The sequence below is a fragment of the Ornithorhynchus anatinus genome, chromosome 16, assembly GCF_004115215.2.
Source record: "Ornithorhynchus anatinus isolate Pmale09 chromosome 16, mOrnAna1.pri.v4, whole genome shotgun sequence".
Classification (NCBI taxonomy): Eukaryota; Metazoa; Chordata; class Mammalia; order Monotremata; family Ornithorhynchidae; genus Ornithorhynchus; species Ornithorhynchus anatinus.
In genome coordinates, this window is record NC_041743.1 from 26,013,756 (window position 1) to 26,041,064 (window position 27,309).

The following is a 27,309-nucleotide window of genomic DNA, read 5'->3' on the forward strand; positions in this document are numbered from 1 at the left end:
TATCATCATGAGTGGAGCTTATTGAGTGCTTACTCTCTGTAGAGCACTGTACTAAATGCCCGGGAGAGTACAGTGTAACAGATTTGGTACACATGTTCCCTACACACAAGGAGTTTACTGACCATTGGAACCCCAGACACTTCCTGTTCCCTTTCTGCTGGAACTGATGGTGACAGGATACGGCTTGAGTGGGAACCCCATGAGTCCCTATTTAAAAACAAAAATGACAATACTGTATAGGTGAGTAGGGTGGGGGGTGAACCTGATTGAAGGAGTCAATATTTGGAAATCAGCAAATTTCTTAGGAATAATGGGAGAGAGGAGATGAGGAAAGGTAAGGAGGGAATCTACAGTATCCTCTGTATTTACCTGTAAGAGCTTGGTTTTCACGTCGTAGCCAGTCCTGGAATAGGAAATTAGCCAATGACATAAAGAAGGATTGAAATTCTAAGGGAAAGCTGAACAACACAGTTCACAGATCAGAAATCCAGATCCTTATTTTTTCTGAGCCTAACTTTTCCACAGTGAAGAAAAGGATGAATTTACGCTTTGTCCCCCAGCAGGGTGAAATGAGACACCAGCAGCACTCAATAGAGCAGGGAAGGGAGAAGAGCAAGGGAGCAGCTACCTTTTTCACTGGAATCTTCGAAACTTCTGTTGGATCAGCTCTTCCCAGAAAATCAAGACAATTTCCACCCAGCAAACAGCCAGCCCTTTTGTTGGTATCTGATAAGCGCTTACTATGTGCAGGGCACTGTTCTAAGCACTGGGGTAGATACAGGGTAATCAGGTTGTCCCACGTGAGGCTCACAGTCTTAATTCCCATTTTACAGATGAGGTAACTGAGCACAGAGAAGTTAAGTGACTTGCCCACAGTCACACAGCTGACAGGTGGCAGAGCCAGGAATCAAACCCATGACCTCTGACTCCCAAGCCCGTGCTCTTTTCACTGAGCCATGCTGCTCTTTGGGCTCTGTGGTGGTACCGTTGCTTTAGAGATTCAAGAGGCCACAAATGGTCAAAAATTAAATAGTCCCCGAAGTGCACTATTACGTCCCTATAGAAATTAATGGGGGTTCGGGGTTGGGGACACCCACTGTTCTGCAGTAGGAATTGGTTTTTATTTTGTTTAATAAAAGTAAAGCTGCTTATAGAAAAATTTCTGGGTGCCACAGTTTGGCTTACAAAGGTGAAAACTGACCCTAATTTCCAGTTAGGTGAGCGGTTACAGGCTGTCTTTCTAAAGCAAAATTTCTGGCTTCGATGTGATAGTAAATCTTGTAAATTTTTTTAATGGTATTTGTTAAGCAGTTGTTTTGCCCCAGGGATTGTGCATAGTCCTGGGGTAGATACATGCTAATCAGATTGAGCCCCAATGGAGCTCACAGTCCTAATTTCTCTGTTCCTCAGTTATCTCGACTACAAAATAGGGGTTAAGTGACTTCCCCAAGGTCACACAGCAGACAAGTGATGGAGCTGGATTAGAACTCGAGTCCTTCTGACTCCCAGGCCCGTGCTAGTCAGTGATATTCTGGATTTTTACCCTAAATAGTATTAGTAGTCCAATTCAGTATATTGTAAACAAATTATGTAATGTTTCAAAAATAGTAATGCACTTGTTTCTGAAGTATTTGGAAGGCATGTAAATTCTTTCCTGAATGTTGCATGGAAAATGAACACACATCACTGTGATATAATTTGGGGCGTTTTCATCCTGCTCAGTTGAATTGGCCTGAATTTTTCTCTTCAAAACATTAAAAATTCAAATGTACTGTATAAGAAAACTACCCTGTCTTTCTCCATCCATAATAAAGGTCTCATAATTACACCAGATGAGAGACACTGAGAGTGGTCTTTAGGGAAAATTGTGTTCTTTAATTCACTTTGGACCCGTGTTTGGGCTCTGGTTTGAATTTCAACAGGTTTAACCACATTCTGAGAGTTTCTTACAATGTCTACCTCCACTCTCTTCCCTCCACATGTTTTATTGAAAATGGAGCTTTGGATTTTTGACTTTTAAATTATCCCATAGAAGTGATATTGTCTAATGGATGGAGCACTGGACAGGAAGCCAGGAGACCACTTCTCTATTTCTGGCCCTGCTAATGGTTTGTATGATGACCTTGGACGGATCACTCAACCTCTTGCTCTGTCATTTTTTCCATCTTGTGAAATAAGGCTAATGATATTTTCATCATAGCTACTTAAAAAGGATCATCTGAGTTAGAATGAGCTCATTTGTGAAGCACTTGAGGTCTTCGGAGAATGCAAGGTGATTTATTTATCAATAACCTACTCTGTGTGCAGACAGGATGTTTCTGATCTTAGGGCTCTTTCTGTAGTGAGTTCTGTGATGGCACTCACGAAAGCCTGTGAGTATGCCTTTCCTTTAGAAAATAACTGTTTTAGATGGTGCTGTCGACAATCGTATTTGTTAAGCTCTTTTTATGAGTCAAGCCCTGTTATAAGCACTGGGAGTAGATATAAGCTAATAAGTCGGACACAGTCCCTATCCCACATGGGGCTCACGGTGTTAATCCCCATTTTACAGGTGAGGCAACTTAGGCACAGAGAAGTTAAGTGACTTGCCCAAGGTCACACCGCAGGCAAGTGGCAGAGCTGGGATTAGAACCCTGGACCTTCTCACATCCAGGCCTGGGGTTTTTCCACTAGGCTGTGCTGCTGCTTCAATAGTCAGGTAGATTTAGAGGAAAGGAAAACCATGTTTAAGAGGGTGACAGCTTCCTAAGATATCCACTAGTTTTAGGAACTTTATGAGTCAGTTTGAAAAATTAGCTTAAAACAAGTGTTTTTAGGCATAAAAGCAAATATGCCTTTGGATACACATATTAAGGTAAATATTTTAAGAACAGTTAATAAAGCTTTCAAGTTACCTAATGGATATTAGGGAGAAAAAATGTCTGTGCCATAGAGAGGTGGAGAAAATTTGCAAATACCGTCAGGACCAATAGTGTATATCGAAATACTGAAAATGATATATTCATTCATATGCTTGTATATATATCATATACAGTTATATATGTCATACACTGTTGACACCATTTTTGCAAACATATGCACACTTTTGTCCTTGGTGTTTGAAGGTGATCTTAGGGTGAAATTTTTATTAGTGTATGACTGTGGTGCTAAACAAAAATTTGGATTCACTAAAGGCAGTGAGTAAATATTCTTCAATTTGGCTTTGAGCCCAGTATTTGGAACAGCATATCAGTTGGAAATGCCCTCAAATTACCGGTGTCTTGAAAATGTCATTAAAAGAAACTAATGCTCTTAACTTAGTCTACATTAGTTTATTAAGCGCTTCCTAGAGGATTATTAATATCACTTCCTCCTTTGTGCATTTATAGAAGATATGATAAGATATAAGGAAATAAAAGTGATGGGGATTTGTTTGTAAAAGGAGGACTTCATTTAGACAGAGCAGTAAGCTCTATCAGGCATTCATGTGCTTTTCTGCATTGAGCAGTAGTAACAGTTCGTCAGTGGGATTTATTGAGTACTCACAGTGGGGCAGAGCATTGTGCTAAGCATTTGGGAGAGTACACTACAGTACAGTTGGTAGTCATGATCCTTGCCCACGAAGAGCTTTTAGACGACTCAAAGTAGTAGTTTTCAGTGGCCCCCCGATGTAAGGCAGAAAGAGTTGGAAAGCATTAAAGAAAGAAGCGACATGCCCTTCTACCTACAAGAATCTTGTTCTGTTCCTGACTCTGCCACTTGTCTACTGTGTGACCTTGGACAAGTCACTTAACTTGTCTGTGTTTGTTACCTCATTTGTAAAACGGGGGTTAAGACAGTGAGTCCTATGTGGGACAGGGACCATGTCCAACCCGATTCGCTTGTATCCACCCAGTGCTCAGTTGAGTGCCTGACGTATAGTAAGCGCTTAACGAATACCCCGATTAATGTTAATGGGAAAGTGATATAAATGTATTTCCAAATAGTCAAAAAATTGGATGTAGTAGTAATAATAGAATAAAGTGCCTACCATGTGCCAATGTTATATAAGCACTGGTAAAGAATACATGTTTTATGGTATTTTTTAAGTGCTTATTATGTGTCAAGCACCGTTTTAAGCACTGGGATAGATAGAAGTTGATTAGAATGAACACAGTCCCTGTCCCACATGGGGCTCACAGTCTAAGTAGGAGGAAGAACAGGTATTCAATCCCTATTTTACAGTTTAGGAAACTGAGGACCAGAAAAGTTAAGTGAGTTGCCCGAGGTCACACAGCAAGGAATTGGAAAAACCAGGATTAGGACCCAGATCCTCTGACTTCCAGGCCTGTGCTCTTTCCACTAGACCTTGCTGCTTCTCATGTGGGAATTAGTCTTGCCCCGAGTCCCTCAGGGGACTCACAGTCCAAAAATGCATAAATAAATAAAAATTAGTGCTGAAGATAGCTATAAATACATTCATATATAATACAAATAATAAGTAAAAGTTGAAAATATAAGTGAAAAAAATCGCACATTTTGGAATTGGAAGTTTTAAATTACTCCCCGCACACTACATTAGGAAATAAATGGACTACATCTAGAGTAGCAATGGATTGACTCAAAACAACTTGTAATGATCATTTTCTGCTAAGCACCCGTCATTAAAACACTGGAGTTATTTTCTTAGAAAATACCAATTTAAATCATGCTATGGGTCATTGAGTTGATGGAAATAAAATTTTCAGAAGCAAATTTTTCGTTAAAATGAGTCCGGTCCCTAGTGGCTTAAATTATTCCCTGTTGAGAAATTAAACATTTTGGGAAAAGGCAGTTAACTTTCATGCAAGTATGTTTAAAACTATTTCTAGGAACTGTTGATGGCATTGCTGCTTTCATTGCTTCCTCTGAATGGTTCCCCAGTAGTTGAAAAAGTGAAAATTCCCAAAATACGTGAGTTACAACTACAAGAGAGAATTGACATGTTTGTTAAAAAAAAAAAAAAAAAAGTTAAAATGGTAAATATTTATTTGCATCGGTGAGTTTCTGGATCTCTTTCCCTCCTTTGAGTGTGTACGCCTCTCCTAGTTGTCTTTTTCAATGTGTAGGTTATTTGGGTGCCTCTGCCTTTTAATAGTATTTGCATGTCTGCAGTGTGCAACATACAGTAGAATTAGTAGACATAATTTGCACCATCAAGGATCTAATCTAGCTGGGGAAGCAGTTAAATTCAGTTAAGATAATTTAATAGACTAGATTAGGTATGTTTAGCTCATTGTGGTCAGGGATTGTGTCTGTTTACTGTTATAGTGAATTCTCCCGAGCACTTAGTACAGTGTTGTGCACACGTTAAGCGGTCAATAAATGCTATCGAATGAATGAATATGTGGGCTACAGGGTATTGCGAGGACTTAAGGGCTTTAAGGTACGACAGAGTACTGAAGTGGCAGATGGGGTGTAAGAAGGGGAGATGAGAGCCTAATCAGGGAAGACCTCCTGGTGGAGATGTGATTTTACAAAGATTTTAAGGATGGGGAGAGCAGCCGTTTGATATGAAGATGGGGGGCAGGGGCAAGGTGGAGAGAGAGATCAGCAGTGGGAGAGTAAGAATCACAAGACTAGATTAGCAGCTTTACAATACTAGCGCCTGCTCCCTCCTCCTTTTTCTCTGACTTCAAAAATCTGCTGTAGTAACAGGAAATGCTGCCTTCCTGCTGGCTTTGTGTTTTCTGCATGCCATTCTACTCAGCAGGAGTAATTCGTAGTTAACCAACCCAGTCTCTTGCTGGCCACAATGTAGACCAAAAGTTGCTTTCTTGAGTTTCCTGCAAAACCTGTCTTTCTTTGCAGGCCGTGAGCAAAGGACACGTTAAAAGGGAGTTCCTAGGGTCTTTAAGATGTGGGGGGAAAGAATCATGTGTATTCTAATTGAAATAATGCTAGATGAGTTTACATCGTATAAGACTGTACTCCGTGTGGTTTTGATTGGGAAGGATCAAGAAATAGATCCGGAGAGCATCTTGTCACTTATAAAATTACTGACGTGAAAGGAACTTTGAGACCCTGATGTTCAGCCCCTGCCTCCAGGCAGGGTGATTGCTAAACCATCCGTAATGTATATTCTCATTTCCTGGAGAGATCGTCAGATATAAGATTCCACATCGTCCCTCGAGTTTTCTCAAACTCATGGTAACGAAGCTCTTCAGATATCCAACCGAAAACTCTTCCTGAACTTAAATCCATCTAGTTCAGGTCAACAGGAGCAGTTAAACATCTGGTCGTCTTAGCGTTGTCTGTCATGTAGTGAATAAAATATACCTAGGGGAGCAAGTAGGGCTGAAATGGCCGATTGTGGTTGGAGAATCCCAATCACACCATTTACACACAAAGCTTGTTCCTTGTGCTTATGTGTTGCTGTTGCAATAGCTATGCTCGTTTCATTTTTGCTTCTGCCTCACAGAGCTCTCTTCTAGCTACTTCTGACAGCAGTCTATCATGCTTATCTGTCTCCTGTTGTCTCCTCTGGGTCAGCTAAGATGCCTTCTTGTCTGAATCTACATTTTCCTGTGTTCTAATGATGTTTCCTCAATCTCCCTTAGTCTCAGATGTCCCATTTCAACTCCTCATTACAGCCCGATTAGGTATGCTGCCTTTCATCCATTTTCCTTGCATCCATTTCCTTTCCACCCAGTGAAGTTGTGTTTAGGTGAGCGTAACAGCAATGCTAGTAGGCTTTTATTTTATATGAATACTTATTTTTTCTGATCTGGACGTCGCTTGATGCTGAGCTAACTTTAAAGACGCTGAGGAATCACATTTGGATTGGAGGGGGAATCCTGAGAAGCAGCAAGGCTTACTAGAAAGAGCACGGGCCTGGGAGTCAGAGGAAATTGTTTCATGACTTTGGGCAATTCACTTAACTTCTCTTGTGCCCCAATTACCTCATCTCTAAAATGGGGATTACATCCTCCTCCCTCCAACTTAGACTGTAAACCTCATGTGAGATAGAGACTGTGCCCAACCGGATAAAATGATATCTACCCCAGTGCTTAGAACAGTGCCTGACTCAAAATAAGCACTTAACAAATACTATTAAAAAATAATTCAGCATGTTGTGGGCAGAGAACCTGCCTACCAACTCTGTATTGTATTCTCTCCAGACATTTAGTACAGTGCCCTGCACCCAGGAAAGGGCCAGTAAATACCACTGATAACCTTAAAGAGAGTTGGGTAATGGTACAGCTCTGTAGACAGAAATTCAAGTGAATTTCAATTTCAGAAATTCATTTTTAGGCTATAATCATACTCTGACAGTCTCCCAAAGAATGTGCTGGCCTGTTCGATTAAATGTTGTACTTCCTTGTCTCTCATTGCGTGGTTGGCCATTGAGATGTGTAGGTAACCAAATCTTGTTATGGCGTTTAGCCCAGGTTGTCAGTCAATCAATCAGTACTATTTATTGAGCACTTACTCTGTGCCCAACGCTGTACCAAGCTCTTGGGAAAGTACAGTAACGTTAGACACCCTGCCCTCAAAATGCTTGAACATTTAGGATGGGTATAAGTTAGGTTTGAGAATCTTGGTTAATTCCCTAGGGCATCCTACTCCAAATAATTTCCAGAGCATAGTTCCGTGAGTGACCTGAAGTAGTAAAGCGTAGGTAAATTGTGTTGAGGTACTGCAACTGCTTTCTGCACTTATCCTAAATATTATGTGCTGCAAAGATCTTATTGGCTCTGCCGTACTGTCTTCTGAGTCCACTTTATGGCTCTGGGAGTGTGCCATTGAAGTTTACCATATGGCACCCGTGTACATGTCTACAATTAATGTCTGTCTCCCGATCTAGAGTGTAAGTTCCTTGTGGACGTGAAACGTGTCTACTGCCAACTCCGTGGAATTAGAATAATAGTTATATTTGGGCTTACTGTGTGTCAAGCACTGTTCTAAACACCAGGGTAGATAGAGGTTAATCAGATTGGATGCAGTCCCTGTCCCACATGGGGCTCACAATCTAAATAAGAGGGAGAGCAGTTATTGTACTCTCCTTAGTGTTTTATACAATGCTGTGCACATAGTAAGCACTCAATAAATACCACTGGTTGATTGCCTGCCTTTACTCTTCGGTAGTTGGCCTAGAAGGATTTTGCCTAGAAATTTGCCAAACAGTGGAGGGCAATAAGTTGCCACCTTACCTCAAAATGATCTTTCACCAGTCCCAGAGGTGTTGCCGGTGGTAACATCTTTGAGTTCCTGCAGCAGGTCCCCACACTACCATATGTTTAGTCTGGGAAAGTGGATGTATTTCCTCCATGCTGGCAGATTTCAGCAGATTTGTTGGTAGATTTTTCTCTGCTTTCTTTGGGGCTCATCTTCTAAAGAGAAGATGTGTTCATGGGAATATTGAAGTGTCGTTGCCACCGTGGCAGGATTTCCTCATTGTGTTGAAGCTAGAGCTATCTTGACTCTTCACTGGGGACATGTTGGTGGGAAGCAGCTGCTTTAACTTTAGTGATGAGTAAAAGTCCTTGGCCCGGAAATGGCGTATGAGCCATGGTCCTTTCACATTTTTGTTCTGGGACAAACTCATGAGCTAAGCCAAAAGTCTTTGAATTAGGGCCAGAACTAGCATTGGGTTTGGCCTGCCACCAGGAAGGGAATTCAAAGGAGGGAAGTATGCAGACCTGTTTCCACCCCTCTCTCAGAAGCCCATTTTTTAAAAGAAAAAAAAGGTTTAACTTAGCATGTATACTATAAAAATGCAGAGTGACTATGTTTGAGAAACAGCGTGGACCTAGTGGAAGGTGAGAGTCTGGGGACCTGGGTTCCAGATCCACCAGTTGCCTCCTGTGTAACCTTGAGCTTGTCACAACTTCTTTGGGCTTCAGTTTCCACATTTGTAAAGAGAGGATTAACTACCTTTTCTCCCTCCCCCTTAAACTGTGTGCCCCACGTAGAAAAGGCACTTTGTCCAACCTAATTATCTTGTATGTAGCCCAGCACTTAGTACAGTTCCTGGCCCGTAGTAAACGGTGTACCAAATACCAAGGAATCGGCAAGCTGTTGATTCTTAGCTGATGATTCAAGATCAGATTCTTAGTTGATTTTGAACGGATATATTAAATCTTGAATTATTCTTATAGCTAGTTTATACGATCATACATTAATATCATTTTATTGTCAAGAAAATGAGACTTATTCTTACTTTTCTCAGGTACAAGCCATTTTTTCCATTTCAAGTCTTGCCGGGACCCGGGGAGGTAGAAGACAGAGACCTCCACGTACAAGAATGGGCACTGACAGAAGGACGGCTTAAGGTTACATTATTAGAGTGCAGCAGGTATGTTCTTTGGTATTGTTCAGCCCCGGCAAAACAAATATTTTGGGAAAATGAATTTAAACCTTTCACACTTCCTTGTTTGTTACTGTTTTTTAACATGGAAACTGTTTTTTTGTATGTCCTTACTCTGCTTCATCTCTGTAATTATAACTGCATCTTCCCTAAAATATTTCAAGCCAGGAAAAATACGAGCAGAGGGAAAAAATCCAAGAAGCAACTTGGAAAGAGCCCGGGTCTAGCAGTCATAGAGGCTGGGTTCTAATTCCGGCTCTCCCATTCGCCTGCTCTGTGGACTGGGACACATCACAACTTTTCCGTGATTCGTTTTCTTCATCTGTAAAATAGGGGTCAATACAGTTCTCCCTCCTACTTAGACTGTGAACGCCATGTAAGACAGATATTGGGTCTGACCTGATAATCTTGTATCTACCCCAAGCACTTACAGTGCTTTGACACGTACTAAGTGCTTAACAAATACCTTAGTTCTTATTACGAAGCACAACTTCATACTAGATCTGAAAAAGTTAGCCTCTTCGATCCTTCGTGTCGAATCAGTAGGTACAAAGACAGTTAAGATAGGATCTTAGTGTTCTGAACTGTATTAGCTCCCACTTCCAATGAGGAAGAAAGCTGATGAGACATGCAGTTGACAAATTGACTTATCCCAAGTGGCCTTTTTTCCCTCTTGGGCCAAGCCCTTGCGTGGTGAAATGTGCATTTGCTAACATTTCAATTAGGCGTTTCAGAGACCCAAGGGAACTCAGATACTGTCCAATAGCTACTTAGTTAACTGTCAGGACATGAGAATAGTTGTAAACAAAAGTGCACCTTTTAAATAACTTGAAAGGATGCACAAGACTCAGCTGGGTAAAAACACCAATTAGGAAAGAAAAGAGGCTCCAGTTTGTCATGAGTAGAAAGTTTTTGGGGGAGTTTTTTGTAGGGGTTCTCGGTGTGGTATTTGTCGACTGCACCAGTTGCTAGAGAATGGCATCTGCATATCTGCTCTTTTTGTGAAATAAGTTCAAAATCTGAGTAGATGATTTTGGCAAGCAGTGTATTGAAGTATCTAATGGCTATAAGAATTGGGCCAGTCCTAGCTCCTAGTGTTTTGCATAATGTCTGAATTTGCAGTTTCCAAGCAAAAAATGGTTCATCATTTGACTTGGTTCGAATAGATGCATGCTCACCAATCACAGTAGTAATTTCATCATCTCTGACAGTTATCAACAGATGGGTCTTTCTGCATTTGACTAGTCTTAAAACCCTGAATGTGAGGAACCCTGCAGTTACTCCACTCCACTCCGGTCATAAATTAGATAAGAAGCAACGTGGCCTAGTGGATAGAGCACAGGACTGGAAGACAGAAGATCCTGGGTTCTAGTTCCAGTTCCGCCACTTGTCTGTTGTGTGACCTTGGATAAGTCATGTAACTTCTCTGCGATTTAGGTACCTCATCCCTAAAATGGGGACTGTGAGCCCCATGTGGGACATGGGTTGTGTCCAAACTGATTAGCTTGTATCTACCCCAGTGCTTAGAACAGTGCCTGGCACATAGTATGTGCTTAACAAATGCCAGAGTTGTTATAATAGCTCATTAATATTTCATTCTCCAGATAGCGATTCTCTCTGTTCCGTAAAGTTATTTTCCAGTCGTAAGTTGGACAGTACAGGAGGACCACTAAGGTGCCATTTGGTATATTGTGAAAGAATGAGTCCACTAATTGTACCAGCATTTTTCATACTGATACTTATCTGTCAGTACACCGATGAAAGTCAATCATTTATTTTCCTCACCACAGAGGCCCTATTTTCCAAAATAACCGAGTTGAACTATCATAAAACAGAGCCTTTCAGTGACCTGGTGATTTGCACAGTGTGTATCATCAGTTAATCGTATTTATTGAGCACTTAGTGTGTGCAGTCTGTACTAAGGACTTGGGAGAGTACAATACAACAACAAACCAACCCATTCCCTGCCCACAGCGAGCTTACAGTTTAGAGAGGGAGACAGACGTTAATATAAATAAATTACAGATATGTACATGAGTGCTGCGGGGCTGGCAGGGCGGATGAATAAAGGAAGTAAGTCAGGGCAACACAGAAAGGAGTGGAAGGTCAGGAAAAGAGGACTTAAGGAAGTGCCAGCAAGATGCCAAGTACCATATGGGCATGTGATGAAGTATTTGTTTTATTGTTACTTGTTGCATTTGAGTGCAAAACGCCATACTGAGCTTGGGGGAAAAGCACAAGCATAGTAATTCAGATCTAGCCCCTGGGAACAAAAAGTGGGCTTACAATCTGAAACAAGTGTGAGGAGAAGAAAGACAAAAGGAAGAAAATAACTTGAAAACTAAAGCAAAGTAAAAAAAAAAATAAATGGACAATAACTATAGGCTGCAGTCCTTCTCAGAGCACAGGCTCTTTTCCAGATTTCTCAGCCACAACCGTAATGACATTCCAAGAACCGTTGTCCATGTTTTCGGGCTTTAGCGTCTGCCTGCCCGTACACTTTTTGAAGTAAGCCCAATTTGGGCAGTGAACATGTCTATCAATTCTGTCACACTAAGCACTTGGTACAGTGGCCTACACTCAGTCAGCGCTCGGTTGATTGATCAAACCATGTGGTTATAAAGTCTACATACTTAGTTTTAGGGTCAAAGAGCAGGTGAAGTCACACATTACGAAAGAGCTGGCTCTCTAGGGAATTATGCATCACCTGTAGTTCTCCAACTTCTCTGAGAGATAGAAAATGTGCAAGAGGGTTTGGGAACTCAGTTACACAGGAGTTAGGGAGGGAAGAGCAGTAGGGAACCGATTCGTCCCGCAAGATCTGGTCCCTTGAGGTTCCTTACAAGATGAAGAAACCGAGGGACTGAAGGTGACTGATTTTGGAGATTCACCGCAGCTGGAATTAGAACCCATGAGTTCTGGCATCTAATCTTATGCGCAGTAGTGTGTGAGACCCGGTACTTTGCAAGGATATCAAAGGTGCTCAGAAGAGTTAAACTACAAAGTACTTTCTGAAGCAAAGAAGCGGTGTTCAACCTAAGTTGGACAACTACTGCACAGAGTATTTTTCGAGAGCTTTGTTTTGTGCATGTCTTCCTACTCCTCCAAATTCTTCAGTGGTCGCCGTTTCCTTTCCTCATTAAGCAGAAACTCCTGACCATTAGTTTTATGACACGTGGTCAGCTCTCTTTCCCCACTATCTTTGTCTCTCTCCACTACAGCCCAGCCCACACATTTCTCTCCTCTGATGCCAACTGCTTCATTTTGCCTTGCTGTCAAACCCTTGCTCACTCCCCTCCTTCCTCGAGTTCCCTGTCCCCTTCATACCTTCCTAATCCTCAAAGCCCTACTACAATCACATCTCCCCAGCCTTTTTTCCACCCACCAACCCCCACTAACACTTCAGCTGCACTTATGCACTTGAGTCCTCACCCACTAAGCACTTAAATACTGACCCCGGCTTGGCCTAGTGGAAAGAGCGGGGTCCTGGGAGTCAGAGGACCTTGCTGCTGGGTGACCTTGGGTACATCACTTCTCTGTACCTCTTTCTTCATCTGTAAAATGGAGATTAAGACTGTGAGCCCCACATGGGACGTGGACAGTGTCCATCCTGATTAGCTTGTATTTACCCCAGCACTTAGTACAGTGCCTGGCACATAGTAAGAGCGTAACAACGACCATTAAAAAAAACAAAAAACAGCAAGCCCTCTCTCCCTTGCCCCCGTCCCCTTCCAAGTTGTACACATTTTAAGCTCTATTGTTTTCCCGTTTGTGGAATTTATTTTATTGTCTCCTCCCCACAAGACTGTAAGGTTCTTGAAGTCAGGGATCATGTCTACTAATTACATTGTGTACTATTCCAAGTGCTTAGTATAGTGCTCCGCGAAGAGTAACTTTTCACGAAATACTATTGATCGATTAAATTAGTTCACTAAAATGGAAAAACTACTACATAACGGAACAAGCTTCTACTGATATAGCCTCCTGTAAATCATATTCCAGTCATCATACCTATTTAGTTAATTTATTGATACGTACTGACCTATTTTAACAAAAATTAAACAATGCTTTAATGATTAACATTTTACTATATAGCACATAAAGAAAATTTTTCCAGAACGTTCTGGAATGGATCCCAAACATACCATTCTATGGATACTAGCTTTCTTGATAAACAACATTTTCAAAACCACGCTCTATATTGGAACATGCCTATATTATGTGGTTTGTAGTACTTTTTGCTTTCGGTTTTATTTAGTGCTTCTAGTGCAACCGGAATTTGGGGGTTTAGTCACACTTTCCTCTCTAATAACTTGAAAGATTGAGATTACTTGCCGCCTTTTTGTTTTTCAATACCTAAAGGAGGTTACTTCCTTCAGATTTCTTTTTCAATAGGTTCGTTATTTTTGCCCTTAAAATCACTCACGTCCTTGCCTTTAAAAAAAGAAATTTTAGCAGGGTTTTTACAGTTTTTGTGGTCTCAATCGTTGAGTTTCAAATAAATGTCATTTTCAGAAAAAAATTTGGGGTAGCCGCTTCCCCCATTCAACTTGAGAATAGGCTCGTTTACATTATCTCCGGTAAAAGTGTTTTACCATAAATGCTAATTTACTAAAATGTTCATCATCTGGAAAACTTGGCAGTAAGCTAGTTCTTTTGATATTTACTTGTTTGTAACAGCTGATGGCAGCAGAGCTCAGCTAATAGAAGAAATTGTATTTTGCAGGTGGAAGACATATTTCTGCCCAGCAAAATTATTTTGAAAAACCAGAACCTCACAGTTTGCTCACTCTATTCTGATATGTAATTTAAAGGTTATGCCTTCTAATTGAGTTTTCTTGGTTTATTCAATCTCTGCTCCTTAATCACATCAACCCTTGTTGTAAAGACCATGTATAAGTGAGCTCTACGGTACAGAGCAAGAAACAAGGCTGGTTTTCTCTTTTGGAGATTGAAAGACCTGTGCAATAACCTTTAGATAAATCTTCTAATTTGTATTTTTTTCTTCAGAGATGTATGTCCATATGCAATGGTAAACCAGCTTTAGGCTCACAGGCAGAGTATTCATCAAGATTATTCTTGCATTTATTTGAACCAGACTGGCCGACTCATTTTCTGATTAGTGAAGATAGTACGGAATTTAGAGATTAGAAAAACATTCATGACTAAGTCCTGGAAACTGATAAATGTTGGGTTGGGTGGAGAGATGTGTTGTAAAAGAGATAAAAATTCTTATATGAGGCCTTAGCGCAAAGAGGTTTCGTAAGTAGTATTGCAGTCCAACAAGGGTCCTCTACAGAGGTTTTGATTGCAAGGAAATGGAAATTTTAAGATTTATGTATTTTGGGAGAAATTGTCCTCTAAAAGTTGAGTCAAGGTCTTCACCCTACAAGAAGGTAAATGAAAAGCTGACAGTGTGGGGTACGTCAAAGTTTGATTTTACTTTCCTTTTCCACAAGAGGGTGCAGTAAGTTCTTAATTCCATTTCTTTCAGCTCCCGATGCCTAAATTATTGGGCAGGTAGGAGACTGCACTCAGTTCTGTCAGAACGTGGGTATTCCTTTTCATTTTGGCTAGGACATGACAACCGGAATTCGGTTTGCCACGTCAGAAGGATGTTCCCTGTTGTGATAGAGCATTATGTGATGTTGGAAGAAACAGTTGTCTGCAAACGTGTGCTGTCACGAGGACGAGTACTGCAGATACAGATTTTCATTAACTAGGAGTACTGCGTGAGTGCAGCCTCTGGGTTATAGAATAACCAGATTTACATCATTTATGAATTGGGACGAAGATCATCTGAAAGATCACAGATGGGTAAAATTGGTATACTAGCTTTGCCCAATTTTTTTTTTTTCTCCGTTGCAGGTTACTGATATTTGGATCCTATGAAAGAGAGACAAATATTCATTGCACACTTGAGTTGAGCAGGGGTGTTTGGGAAGAAAAATCAAGGAGCTCTATTAAGACGGTAAAATTCATATATATTTTTACGTAGAACTTCTTTGTTGTTTTTGTTGGCAACTGATTGCCACGGAAAAGAGCAAGCAGATTTTTTTTTAGGATAGTAGGTTGGAGCCTTTCTACTTCTAGTTCATTCATAGTTTTAGACTGTTATGAACAACCCCGATTCATATACCCTTAGCTGTGGCATATTGGGATTTTCATCTATGTGTTTTGGCTAGAACGCCGTTAGGGAATTGATGAATTCTCATCCAACAGTGTGAACCTATTTGGGTATAGGATGCTGCTGTGTTGGAAGAAACTGTGTGTATGAGTGACTTCAGACACAGTGAGTATTATGGTGTGAGCTTTCCTTACCATAGGGTTTTACAAACTTGCAACTATTGACTTTTGGAAGAACTAGAACGTCATCCTCAACGAGCTCTATCTTACTGAGTTATTGCTCATAAGCCACACAGAACTGTATCCCGATTGCTTACAAGGAAACCTTGAATTTGGAAGAATGTCTGCTGCAGAATATTTTTGAAGCTAAATATGATTCAGGTGGTAACGATAACCTGGAAACGGTTGGTGGCCGCATCGTTAAGCTCACAATTGTACAGCACACCCAGTTCTGCCGTGACTCGTTTCCACGACGTTTTGTCCGATATAATGACCCTGCTTGATATAACATACCGTGATAATGATTGTCCTTTTGAAGGGCTTAATGGATGCTAAGCACTCTACTGAGTCCTGGGGAGATAGAATATAAGTACATCACGGTCCCTTTCCCATATGGGGTTCACAATCACTCAGTGGTATTTGAGTGCTCACTGTGGACAGACCACTGTACTAAGCACTTAGGACTGTCCCTAACTCAACAGGTTGGAAGAAATGGTTTGCACACACATGAATACCTTTGGAAAGGAAGAGTTCCACAGTGGAGGTTTTTCAAACTACAGCGTTTTGCAAGAACGCAGCCTTTGTGTCCTAGAGCTGGGGTAGTAACATTGCAATTAGAGGAAAAACAATTGTGTAAAATGAACCTATTTCTCTTCATAGTGACTTCCTCAAAACAACTATTGCTTAACGTTGCTGGCAGCAATGCTTGGGGTCAGAGAGTGGGTGGGGTTTGGGGGAAGGATGGCAGAGAGAATTGGGATTGGGCACGAGCTTCAAAGACCTAAAGACCATTTTCCGTCTTACCAGCCCTGTTTATATCCGGCAGAGAGTGACACTATTCCCCCGCTTCACATCCTTACTGAAGGCATGTCTTCACCAAGAGGCCTTCCCTCACTAAGCCCTCCTTTCTCCTTCTCCCATTCCCTTCTGCATCACCCTGACTTGCTCCCTTTAGTCATCCTCCCTCCCAGGTCCACAGCACTTATGTATATATCTGTAGCTTATTTATTTATATTGATTTTTGTCTCCTCCTCTAGACTGTAGGCTCATTGTGGGCAGGGAATGTGTCTGTTTATTGTTGTATTGTACTCTCCCAAGCGCCTAGTACAGTGCTCTGCACTTTAAGTGCTCAATAAATACGATGGACTGACTGACTGGAAAGTCAGTTGTTTTCAGTGACCTGGGACGAGCAGGTGTAGGAGGTCTGCTCAGGAAATTGTGGAAACAGTCTTCCCTCCCACCGCAAAACCCTCCTGGAATAGGCGCCTGAACCTGTCGGGGAAATTGTATCCATGAGTGTGTTTCACACTGGAATCCCCTTCGCAATTGCACGATTTATCCATCAAAATAGAGTAGCACCCTTTTTCTGATCCCTTGCCATTTTGGGGTGAGCACTGCTCAGTCCATCAGTGAATTGCAACAGAAAAAAGTATGTCCTCTTCCAGCTGGATGTATTGTTTGTGCTTCAGTGGTGACGGTTTGTGCTGACCCATTCACGTGCTCTCACCCCATGTCCAGCCATATGGATTGCAAAAAGGTTGATAGGGAGAAAGGAGGTCGTCTGTGGTCACAGAACCAGATGATCTCTTTGGCATCAAAAGCAGCCCATTCCCTTGCCTATTTCAAAAGCCAGCTCTGAATAGCATACTGAGAGTGGCTTAGGGACTGAACTGTAAGCTCGTTGTCGGCAGGGAATGTGACTACCAGCTCTTTTATATTATACTCTCCCAAGCCATCTAGTCCAGTACTCTGCACATAGCGCTCAAAAAATACGATTGACTCGAGTCAACGGAATCCTTTCCACTTCCTTTCAAAAACCAGAGGAATGGGAAAAAGGAGGAAATGAACAAAAGCATCATAAAAAAACAAAAAACCGAAACAGAAAAACCAGTACTTCCACACAACTAGACAGATCATAGCCGGAAAACAACAGAAACATCAAGACAAGATCCAGGTAGGCAAAAGAGATTGCTTCAGAGGGCAGTGCAAAGACAAATTGACAGCTTCTTTTACCTATGGATAGATTTGGAAAGGCAGTTCCCAGGAATTGTCTTAGAAATCACCCTGCAACATTCATTCTGTCACAGTCAGTCTTATTTATTGAGTGCTTACTCTGGGCAGAGCACTCTACTAAAGTGCTTGGGAGAGTACAATATAACAGAATAACAGGCACATTCCTTGCCCACAACGAGCGTACAGTCTAGAGGGAGCTTACAGTGCAGATGGAAGACTGCTCCAAGGGAAGACCTCTCCAAAACAGGTTGCATCCAGGACCTGCCTCATGCGAGGAGGGATGCCTCATCAAGCACACAGCCAAACAGCTCAGTGCTAGGATCCCGACTCCGTAGCTGGACAGCTTATATGACACAAGTGATGCCATCCATCCTAAGGCTTGACAGTTCTCATCATTACCCAGCTTCTCCTTAAGGAGAGGGATGTGGGCAGCCCACATTCTACCCTTGATAGGTAATGCAGGAATGAGGGAAAAAAAGCTAAAGCCCACATTTTCTACGCCACACCAGCCTTCGAATCCAGGAAAACTGCTTTTCCAGAAGCCCCCACCGAAACGATACTACATTTTAGTAAAGGACCCGATGACACAATATGTATATATTGTGTATATATATACAACATAACGTATATAACGTAAGATAAGGCTGAAGATGGCCAAAATCTTGGATGGCTAGCTAACAAAGTAAGAGGTCATGGGAGATAAGTCATACTAAAAAAAAAAAAAGCTTAGAGTGAAAGTCAGGGGTGAGCCTGAAATAAGACAGGCCAGAAAGATGCTTGGCAGGCACTTCTCCAGGGAAGTCAACTCTAATATTATGCAAAACACTATTCTAAGTCCTCAGTCATTCAGACATGTTCTCCTGCCCACAAGGTACTCAGTTTCTAAGTGGATAAAGACAGCACTTAGAACAAACAAGTGTCACGTGAGTGCAAGTTAGTGTAAAGACGTACAAAGATAGCAGCAAGTATATCAAGCGTAGAGCGGGATGCAGATACAGCCCTTCCAGTGTTTGAAAAGTTGGGAAGGCAGGCACTCTGTGCTGCTTTAGGGTAGCTCCACGGTGGTCAGCAGGCAGCTGGTCTGAGTGCCAGGTAGACATGCCCAGACTCTGAGGCTTGGGGACTGCAAGCAAGAGAGGGAAACAGCTGCCCGACTTCTCTAGTAGGGAGAGTGGAGCTTCACTCTCACAGTGTTTAGTGGGCAGAGGTAGCTGTTCTGCGTATGCTGGGACCCCTCTCCTTCCCTTCTGCCTCCCCACCCCTCCAAAGGCCTGGGGATCTGTGATTTTCTTCTTTTAAACCAAATTTCCTCCCATAAAACTTACTGGTGAAATAGAACACCTCTGCACCAAATAGAATTGGCTTTAAGGCATATAATCAGCTCTTTCCCCCGACCTTGCCGATCTCCTGCATTCCAACCCTCACACCTCACTCCTCTACTGCCGACCTATTCTCTGTACCCCAATTTCGTCTAGTTATACCCTCCTTGTGGCATGGAACTCCCTTCCTGTTCATATCTGACAGGCTACCCTCTCCCCACCTTCAAACCCCTCTTAATCACATCTCCTCCGAGAGGCTTTCCCTAAGCCCTCATTTCCCCCCTTAGGCTGTGAGCCCCATTTATCTTCTGTCTACCCCAGTGCTTAGTACAGTGCTTGGTGCATTTTAAGCAATTAACATATACCATAATGATGGATGATGATGATGATTTCATTAGAAGGATCCCAAGGTTTTAAATGAATCTTGACCATTCAAAAAAGTTAACTTCTAAAGTGAATCATGTAAATGACTTCAAAAGAATCTTCGCAAGCAATCATTTAGAGCAACAAAGTAATTTTAGAATTATCTTAGAAATCAACTACGTGATTTAACATGTGACTCGACTACACGAAGCTATCTCTTGGTTAAAAACATGCAATTTATCGGAAGGTACTTCTCAGTTGCCTTGGTGTTTGCAATTGAATGTCATTATACAGTTTTGATACTTGATGTTACATGCTGGTAAGATTTTTAATCTGAATGCTTTATTTGGGTATTGATATGTCACAATTATGTTTGAAAAATTTCTAGCTCTGCAAACCTAGTGCCGAAAATGTCAGCAGTATTATGACCTTTTGAAAAGTATTAAATCAATGGCTTAATTCCGTATTGCTATGGAAAGTAATTGGAATGATCTCCAGGCAGAAGCTATAAAGCAAAATTAAATTCATGTCATTTTGTAAGATCATTAAAAGTGGATAAGGGTGGTTTGTGTTCACACTAGGATTTCAAGTAAAAAGAGTAGAGCTTAATACATCTCAAAAAGTAATAGTTACAATTTCTTTTCATTATAAAAGTATATGTTATAAACAGACAAGATTGTAAAGTAAATTTATTAAACATAATTGACAATTACTTTAAATAATTTACAAAATGAAAGAACTGTTGTGCTGTATTTTTTTTTTGTAAAATATTTGTTTTGTTAATAGTGGTAGTATTAAGTACTTACTATATGCAGAATACTCTGTTGAGTACTGTGAAAGGAAAACCACAGATGAAGTAAATTCAAGGGGCCCTGATCCCCAAGTAGGCACAATATAAGAGAAAAGATGGGGAAGAGATTTGGCCACAGACATGAGAGCACGGAGTCGGATATGGGCTTTCCAACCTGATTATCTTGTGTGTATTCCAGCGGTTAGTATTGTTAGTGTAGTGTCTGGCACACAGTAAGGATTTAACCAATTTCATTTAAAAAAAAAAAGCCCACCCTAAATGCAGAAGACAAAAATAATGACAAAAAAAGAACAGCAAGATTTCAGGCTTTAAATCGTCGTTAATATTAATATTTCAAAACCGCAACCAGTCAAGGGAACAAGAAAGAGAGGGCAAGAGTGATATAAAAATGGAAGACAGAAAGTCCAAAAACAGTCCAAGTCTCTACAGTCATGGTAATCAGTGTTGTTGCGCTTTGCAGGCGGAGTTGAATAAAGGATTGCCAGTACCCTCCCCTGGCATTTGCATCCAGGGCTGTGCTGATGTCAGTTACAGGCCCCAATGACATTTCACCCCAGGCTAATCTCTAGAATATTACTGGAAGTAAAGGAGAACAGTCAGCAGAGTTTATTGAACACCTACTATGTGCAGAGCACTGTACTAAATGCTTGAGAGAGTCCAGAGAAAGACATTGGAAATAGGAATGTAATTCAGCTGTGGTGTAAAGAAGAGTCCTGGAACTGCCCTTGTGGTGAGAAAGTAGTTCAGGGGTGACACTTTTGGTTGGTGGGAGAGGCATCCCAAGTCAGAAGAGGCCGTAGCCCATCGTCCGTTCCCTAATGTCTCTTGGACAGCAGCAGCCAGAGCCAGAAACCAGGCCGCAAGTGGGGGCTAACAAGAGTGGCGTGTCCCCTCCTCACTCCAGCCCAGCTCAGTCTAGCCAGCACGGCCCCTCGGCCACTGCTTCCCATTCTGCTGAGGCCCATCGCTGCTCTCTCACCACATCCCACCGCGAGCACAGTTTCTGAGGGGAAATAGGCGACAGTCGGCCCCCTCTTTTGCTTCCACCTCCCTTCCTCCCACAGACGCCGCTGACACCACTGAAGCGCATGGGGCCGGACCTAGGGAAGGGATCGTATTCCAGGGAAGAAGAGGGACACCTTGGATCCAAGCAAGGGGGTGGGCAACCTTGACTTACAGTCTGTTGACTCTCTGAACTGTCAGCCCACGTTCCCATCGGGATTTGGGGGGAACGGCTCCAGGTGAGGTGACGGAGGGAAGGGGAAGAAGCTTTCTAGGGAATTCTGTCTTCTGCTAGACAAAGCCCCATGGGGGCCTAGGGTGACCTAGCTCTGGTATAACAGACTTGCGATGTCTTGGGTATTCAGGTGCATTTGTTTTGTGGTTGGTTTGTTTTCAGTTGCAGCACAGCTACAGAGTGATGACTATGTTCACTGTGTTTATTTTTGCTTCCTAGCAGACTACTGGTAGGTCTTGTTTCCCTGGACCACTCTCAACATCCCTTTGGATTGTAAACTCCTCGAGAGCAAGGATCACATATCATACTTGTTTTAACTTCCTCCAATGCCTAGTCCTTGCTCTCCAAAGGACGAGTGCTCCCAGGGCCAGCTCCAGACAATAAGCAGCTGAGGTCATTGCTTCGGTACCGTCAGCGCTATGAGGGAGACAGCACTTAAAAATCGGAAAGCGTTTGCTTGTTAGAAGCAGAGTCCGCCTAAACGGGGGCCTGGGAGAGAGGTGCAATAGCTCTGAAACGAGGGGAACGGGTCAGATTTCCCCCAGAGAAGTACACAAATGAGCTTCTGCCCGTAACACGTCCCCCTCCCCCACCACACACACTCTCCCAAATACACTCATTTTTTCTTTCTCAAAATTCCGCCATCAGGAGTGTTAGTTTTCAAGCTTAAGAACAGATATATATGTGTATTGTGTGTATTCACACACACACACACATAATATATATGAGTCATTTGCACAAATGCACATATAGAATATATATCGTGCTTCCGTTGTACTTCCCAGTGGCACTTTGTATTCAGTAGGCCTTCATCAAATACCATTGCACGTATGTGCTTATCCATAATTTATATTAATGTCTGTCTCCCCTTCTAGACTAAGCTCCTTGTGGAGAGGGAATGTGCTACCCACCCCATTACACTGTACTCTCCCAAGTACGTTAGTACAGTACTCTGTACACAGTAAGCGCTCAATAAATACCACTGATTGGTTGCTATATGAATTTAGGAACTTAACTGTTGGTATCTACAATATGTAAAATTTTATTCAGATCCATCTTCTACTGTGGAAAGCCCCCTGTAAATTCTTGCAAAATGCTGGTGGTCGAAGTACCCCAAGTAGAGTTGACCAGGTATTCCTTAATGGAGATAAAGAATTTAGATTAGAAATATGCTTCTCAAATAGAAACCCTCATGTGAAGAGTCTTTCTTACTGCTGAAAGGGTCTGCCTAGAGATGCTGGATTGTAATATCAAATCTGAATTGCCTGGGAGTTAATAATTTGTAAATACTTCGACCAAATGCCTCACAGTTGGCATTTTGGTGTGGTTATTTAACTACGTAAAGCCAAATGCTTCGCAGTTAGCAGTTTGTGGTTCTTTTTTAACAGTTTGCCATTTACAAGCTTAATCTTGTCAAAGAGAAGAAGAGGACTAAAGCAAATAAAGCCTTTTGAAAATGTCACTTTTTATGAAAGTCGGGTTCCTGTTAAATTTGATCACATTTGCAAATACAGTAGGGATTCTCCGAGATTTTAGCCACAGATCATATTCTATAATATGCCTTCCAAATAAATTTTGAAAGCCCTCAAACTTTAAATGTAAATCTTGAGTCTCTCTTCCACTTAGGTAAAGATCTTTTATAAATTCATAGTGTAGTTTTGGGGTTTGCTAAGAGAAGGGCGTGATCAGGAAAAGAAGTAGTCTTGTTGAAAGTACTTCTACTAAAGGACAGAAGCATTAGGTGGCTGCCGAGCAGATCGAAACTTAATTTTCCTGCGATTTTCAAATTTGCTTTTTTGAGTGGGTAAGCTGTCATCGTGCACATGGCTAGGCAATCAGCATCTGTACCTGAAATAAGTTATGGGCACATAGGTGCCCATATTGCACATAGGTAATGATGATGTTGATGGTATTTAAGTGCTTTTATGTGCCAAGCTGTGGGCAAGGAACATGTCTGCTAACTCGGTTGTACTCGCACAAGCACTCGGTAAAGTGCTCTGCACACAGTAAGTGCTCAATAAATACCATTGATTGATTCTGGAAGAAGACGGTGTTCTGAGGACAACAAGAAAGGACCACAGTTCACTTGGGCTCCTCCAGATGAGACCTAAAATGAATGAAAAATCCAAATTGATTCACAGGCTGGTCCCGCTCCTCATGTGTAATTTACATATAGAGCAATCGTCCGCAAAGGTGTCCGTGAATCTGTCATCAGGCAAAAAATTACCTTCCCAAGCTTGATCCACAGCCTTATCCTCATACATGCAGGAACTGAAAGGGGCAGAGGGATTTGGTGAGTGGTATTTTTTTATGGAGGGGAATTAAGTCAGTGTTTGCTTAACCCCACTGATAGGAATAAAGGATTTAAGGAAGATGTCTTGGGTGGAAGTCATAAAGTGAGAGGAGCAAGAGTTAATAATTGGAGAAAGGAAAAGTATATACCTTCTTGGACCGATGTGAACATGCTAAGCATGAACAGCTCATTGTGTCCCCTGAGAATAACCCCTTGGTTTATTTATTTTTGGGGTCTCATTACTTGTCTTCCTGTGGCGATGGAACACCGGAATCCTAGGAGCAGAGCTACACTTTTGACTCTTGGGGAAACACACACATACACTCTCTCACTCTCACACACACACTCTCTCTTTCCCCTTCCTCTCCCCTCTCGCTGCCCCCCCCCCCCCATACCCGTCAAGTTGTTACTAGTGTCAAGTTGTATCTTCGGCCCACCTTTCTCTTCTTGTGTGGCTAAGATTGCCTCAGAGGCAGCCATAGCAAAAAAAGTCATCTGTGACAGGGACCAGGTTAATAATGGAGCAACAGATACTTTGGTGTATGTTGGACTCACTAGTAGAAATAAGGAATTTTCTTATTAATGCCTAATATAATTATATTTCCTTAACCAGGCTTATTTCTTGCAAATGCACTCATTTGACCAATGTGAAGAGATTACTGTGTTAGACTGTGAGCAGTGAAACCAATTATTTCAGAAATAAAAAAGTAAACCAAATCTTATATGGCAGTGATTAATGCTCTCTGAAAATTACTTTACCTTTCCAGGTTAATGGCTTTTCTTTATGTAAATATAAAGCCCATTGAGAACTGCATATATTCAAGTAATTAAGGTAGTTTCCTTCCCCAATTATTGAGCATAAATTGTTTTGTTAATAATTAAATACTCTGATTGAAATATACCTTCTCTGGGAAATGATGCTTTTGCACGGCTTGAATCTTATCGTGGAAGCCAACGTAGAAAAGGTGGACTTATTCTCATGGTTATTTTCAGGTAACACAAACATTGGTTTAATCATCACTAGTGTTATCTGCTGGAACATACTATCTAACTTTCTGTTTAGGTTCCTTATCTGTAGTCTGCAGAGGTGATGACTGGAAATTATCTGATGGTGGACTCCTTTATGAGGGTAGGCTAATCTAGAGGAATCAAAGAACATCACAAACTTAAATGAGCACCAGTCTAAATGGCAGCATGGCCTAGTGAAAAGAACATGAGGCTAGGAGGCAGGAGAAGTGGGTTCTAATCCCAGTTCTTCACTGACTTGCTATATGATATTAGGCAAGTTACTTAACCTCCTTGTTCTTCAGTTTCCTGCTGTATAAAATGGTGATAAGATACTTCTATGCCCCACATAATAATGTTGGTATTTGTTAAGCGCTTACTATGTGCCGAGCACTGTTCTAAGCGCTGGGGTAGACATAGGGGAATCAGGTTGTCCCACGTGGGGCTCACCGTCTTAATCCCCATTTTACAGATGAGGGAACTGAGGCACGGAGAAGTTAAGTGACTTGCCCACAGTCACACAGCCGACAAGTGGCAGAGCTGGGATTCGAACTCATGAGCCCTGACTCCAAAGCCCGTGCTCTTTCCACTGAGCCACGCTGCTTCTCCTAAATTGTGATCCCCATGTGGGATAGGAGTTGTCTGATCTGATTATCATGTATCTACCACAGCTCTTAGCATGGTATTGGGATCATAAGCAAGCTCATAATACCATAATACTATTGAAAATGAAGAAATAGAACCACAGAGGAAATAGCCAAGTAAATCTATATGGGGGTGGGCGTCAGCTATTGTTGTAACAGATGAGAAACATTGCTTTTTCTACCCAACTGGGATACAGAGACCTGAACTATAAGATATATATAATATCCCCCCATGACAAACCTCTCTCTTCCCCTCCACCCATCCCACCCAACTGTCCGTGTGTCTTGTTCACACCTTCATCTTGCTCTGGTCCTAAACTGACAGGGATTAGGGAGATCAGGCCAGAGCAAAGGGAATCAGAGCAAAGGAGATGGAGGTGGAGATGGGTGGGAGATCAAGGATTCACAGCACATGAGATTGCCTAGGATTGGGTGATGCGCTTCCCCTTTCCACTACCCCGGCTGTTCCCGTTGCAGTTCTTCCTGTCTGCTCCCCCACTGTTTTCCCCCCACCTAAACTCTAAGCCCTTTGTGTGCAGGGAATGTGTCTGCCAACTCTGTAGTATCGTACCCTCCCAAGGACTTAATACACTCTTCTGCAAACAGTACACTTAAGTAAAGGGTATGTAAGATACAGAATTGCTAAAGGAGGTTGAAAATACCTCAGTGCTTAAGCGGTGCAGAAGTGCTGGAGAGGCTGAAGGGGAGAGATACTAGCTGGAAGGATTAGAAAGTAATCGATAAAGGCTGTGTAAAAAAAATATGTGATTTCAACAGGGCATTATGAGTGGAAGGAGCTTAAGTCCTTCACATTTGAAGAGGGAGGGGATTCCAGGCAGGAGGGAGGACTTGAGCAAGAGCTGGCCAGTGGGAGAGATGAGAGTGGGGTACAGTGAATAGGGTAGAGTAAGGCAGTTGTCTAATAATAGCAGTTAGGGTATTCAGGGTTTACTAAGGGTAAGCACTATGCTAAATGCTGAGTGTGAACAAAATAATCAAATCAGACAGTTCGTGTCCCATGGTCATTTTACTAGATAGTCAATCAGTGGTGTTTATAGTATTGTTTATGGGGTATTTTGTTTTTAACCATGTGTATCCTTGTGATACTCCTCCATTTCTTCCAGTAGTGCATATGCTGCAATTAATGTAAGAGCATTCGTCTTATCGTTTTCAAAGCTTTCATGTCAACCAGCAAAAATCACGTGCTCCCAAAGTGATGACTGAGTAAATGGAGATCCATTGCATATTCTTCCCCCTTTCTTAAACTGTGAACCCCTTGTGGGACAGGGACTGTGTCTGTCCCGATTAACTTGTATCTACCCCAGTGATTAGAACAGTGCCTGCTATATAGTAAGTGCTTAATGAATATAATAATAATAAGGTCAGGTTTTGTGACATTACCAAGAACATAGCTCTCTCAATTGTGTTTCTGTTTTCATAACTTCATTCCCCCTTATGGCACTACCATAATGAACCTCGCTGTTGTTTTTGCCATCCCCACCCCATCTTCAGTATTTGTTGATCCTCATCTTCCAGACGCAGAAGGATTGGGGTGGTTGCAGGGTGGATCCTTGAGGTCCATCGCATTGAGGCTATCGGGGAGAAAAAATAAGTTGTAAACACAGCCATAGAATTGAAGGGAGCATGAGACGATGGGATGAGTTCCGGGTTTGGAGAGAGGAGTTCCAGAATTTAAAATACCAAAGCAAAAAATGTCATTTCACGATGGTCAAAATAACATAAGTTCATGAGAAAACAGAAAAGGAGCACATCATGTATTTTGCAACAATAGTAGTAGTAATTGTGGTATTGGTTAAGTTCTTACTGTGTGTCAAACTGTAGGGTAGATTCAATCTAAGCAGATTGGATACAGTCCTTCCCTCCATTGTGAATCCTAATCAGTGAGGGAGAGAGGACAGGTATTTTATCCCCATTTCACAGAGAAGTTAAATGACTCGCCCAAGGTCACCCA

At 41.8% G+C, this 27,309-nt stretch overlaps 1 protein-coding gene across 3 annotated transcripts in view; it reads left to right on the plus strand.

Annotated features, from left to right (window-relative positions):
- The window catches only part of PDZD8 (PDZ domain containing 8), a 203,782-nt gene that overhangs the window by 153,898 nt on the left and 22,575 nt on the right, over positions 1 to 27,309 (plus strand). For all 3 annotated transcript variants that reach the window (XM_029080994.2, XM_029080993.2, XM_029080991.2), the window contains 2 exons: positions 9,170 to 9,295; positions 15,176 to 15,278. In XM_029080994.2, the coding sequence (XP_028936827.1) occupies positions 9,170 to 9,295; positions 15,176 to 15,278 (229 nt within the window). The remainder of the gene's footprint in view (positions 1 to 9,169; positions 9,296 to 15,175; positions 15,279 to 27,309) is intronic.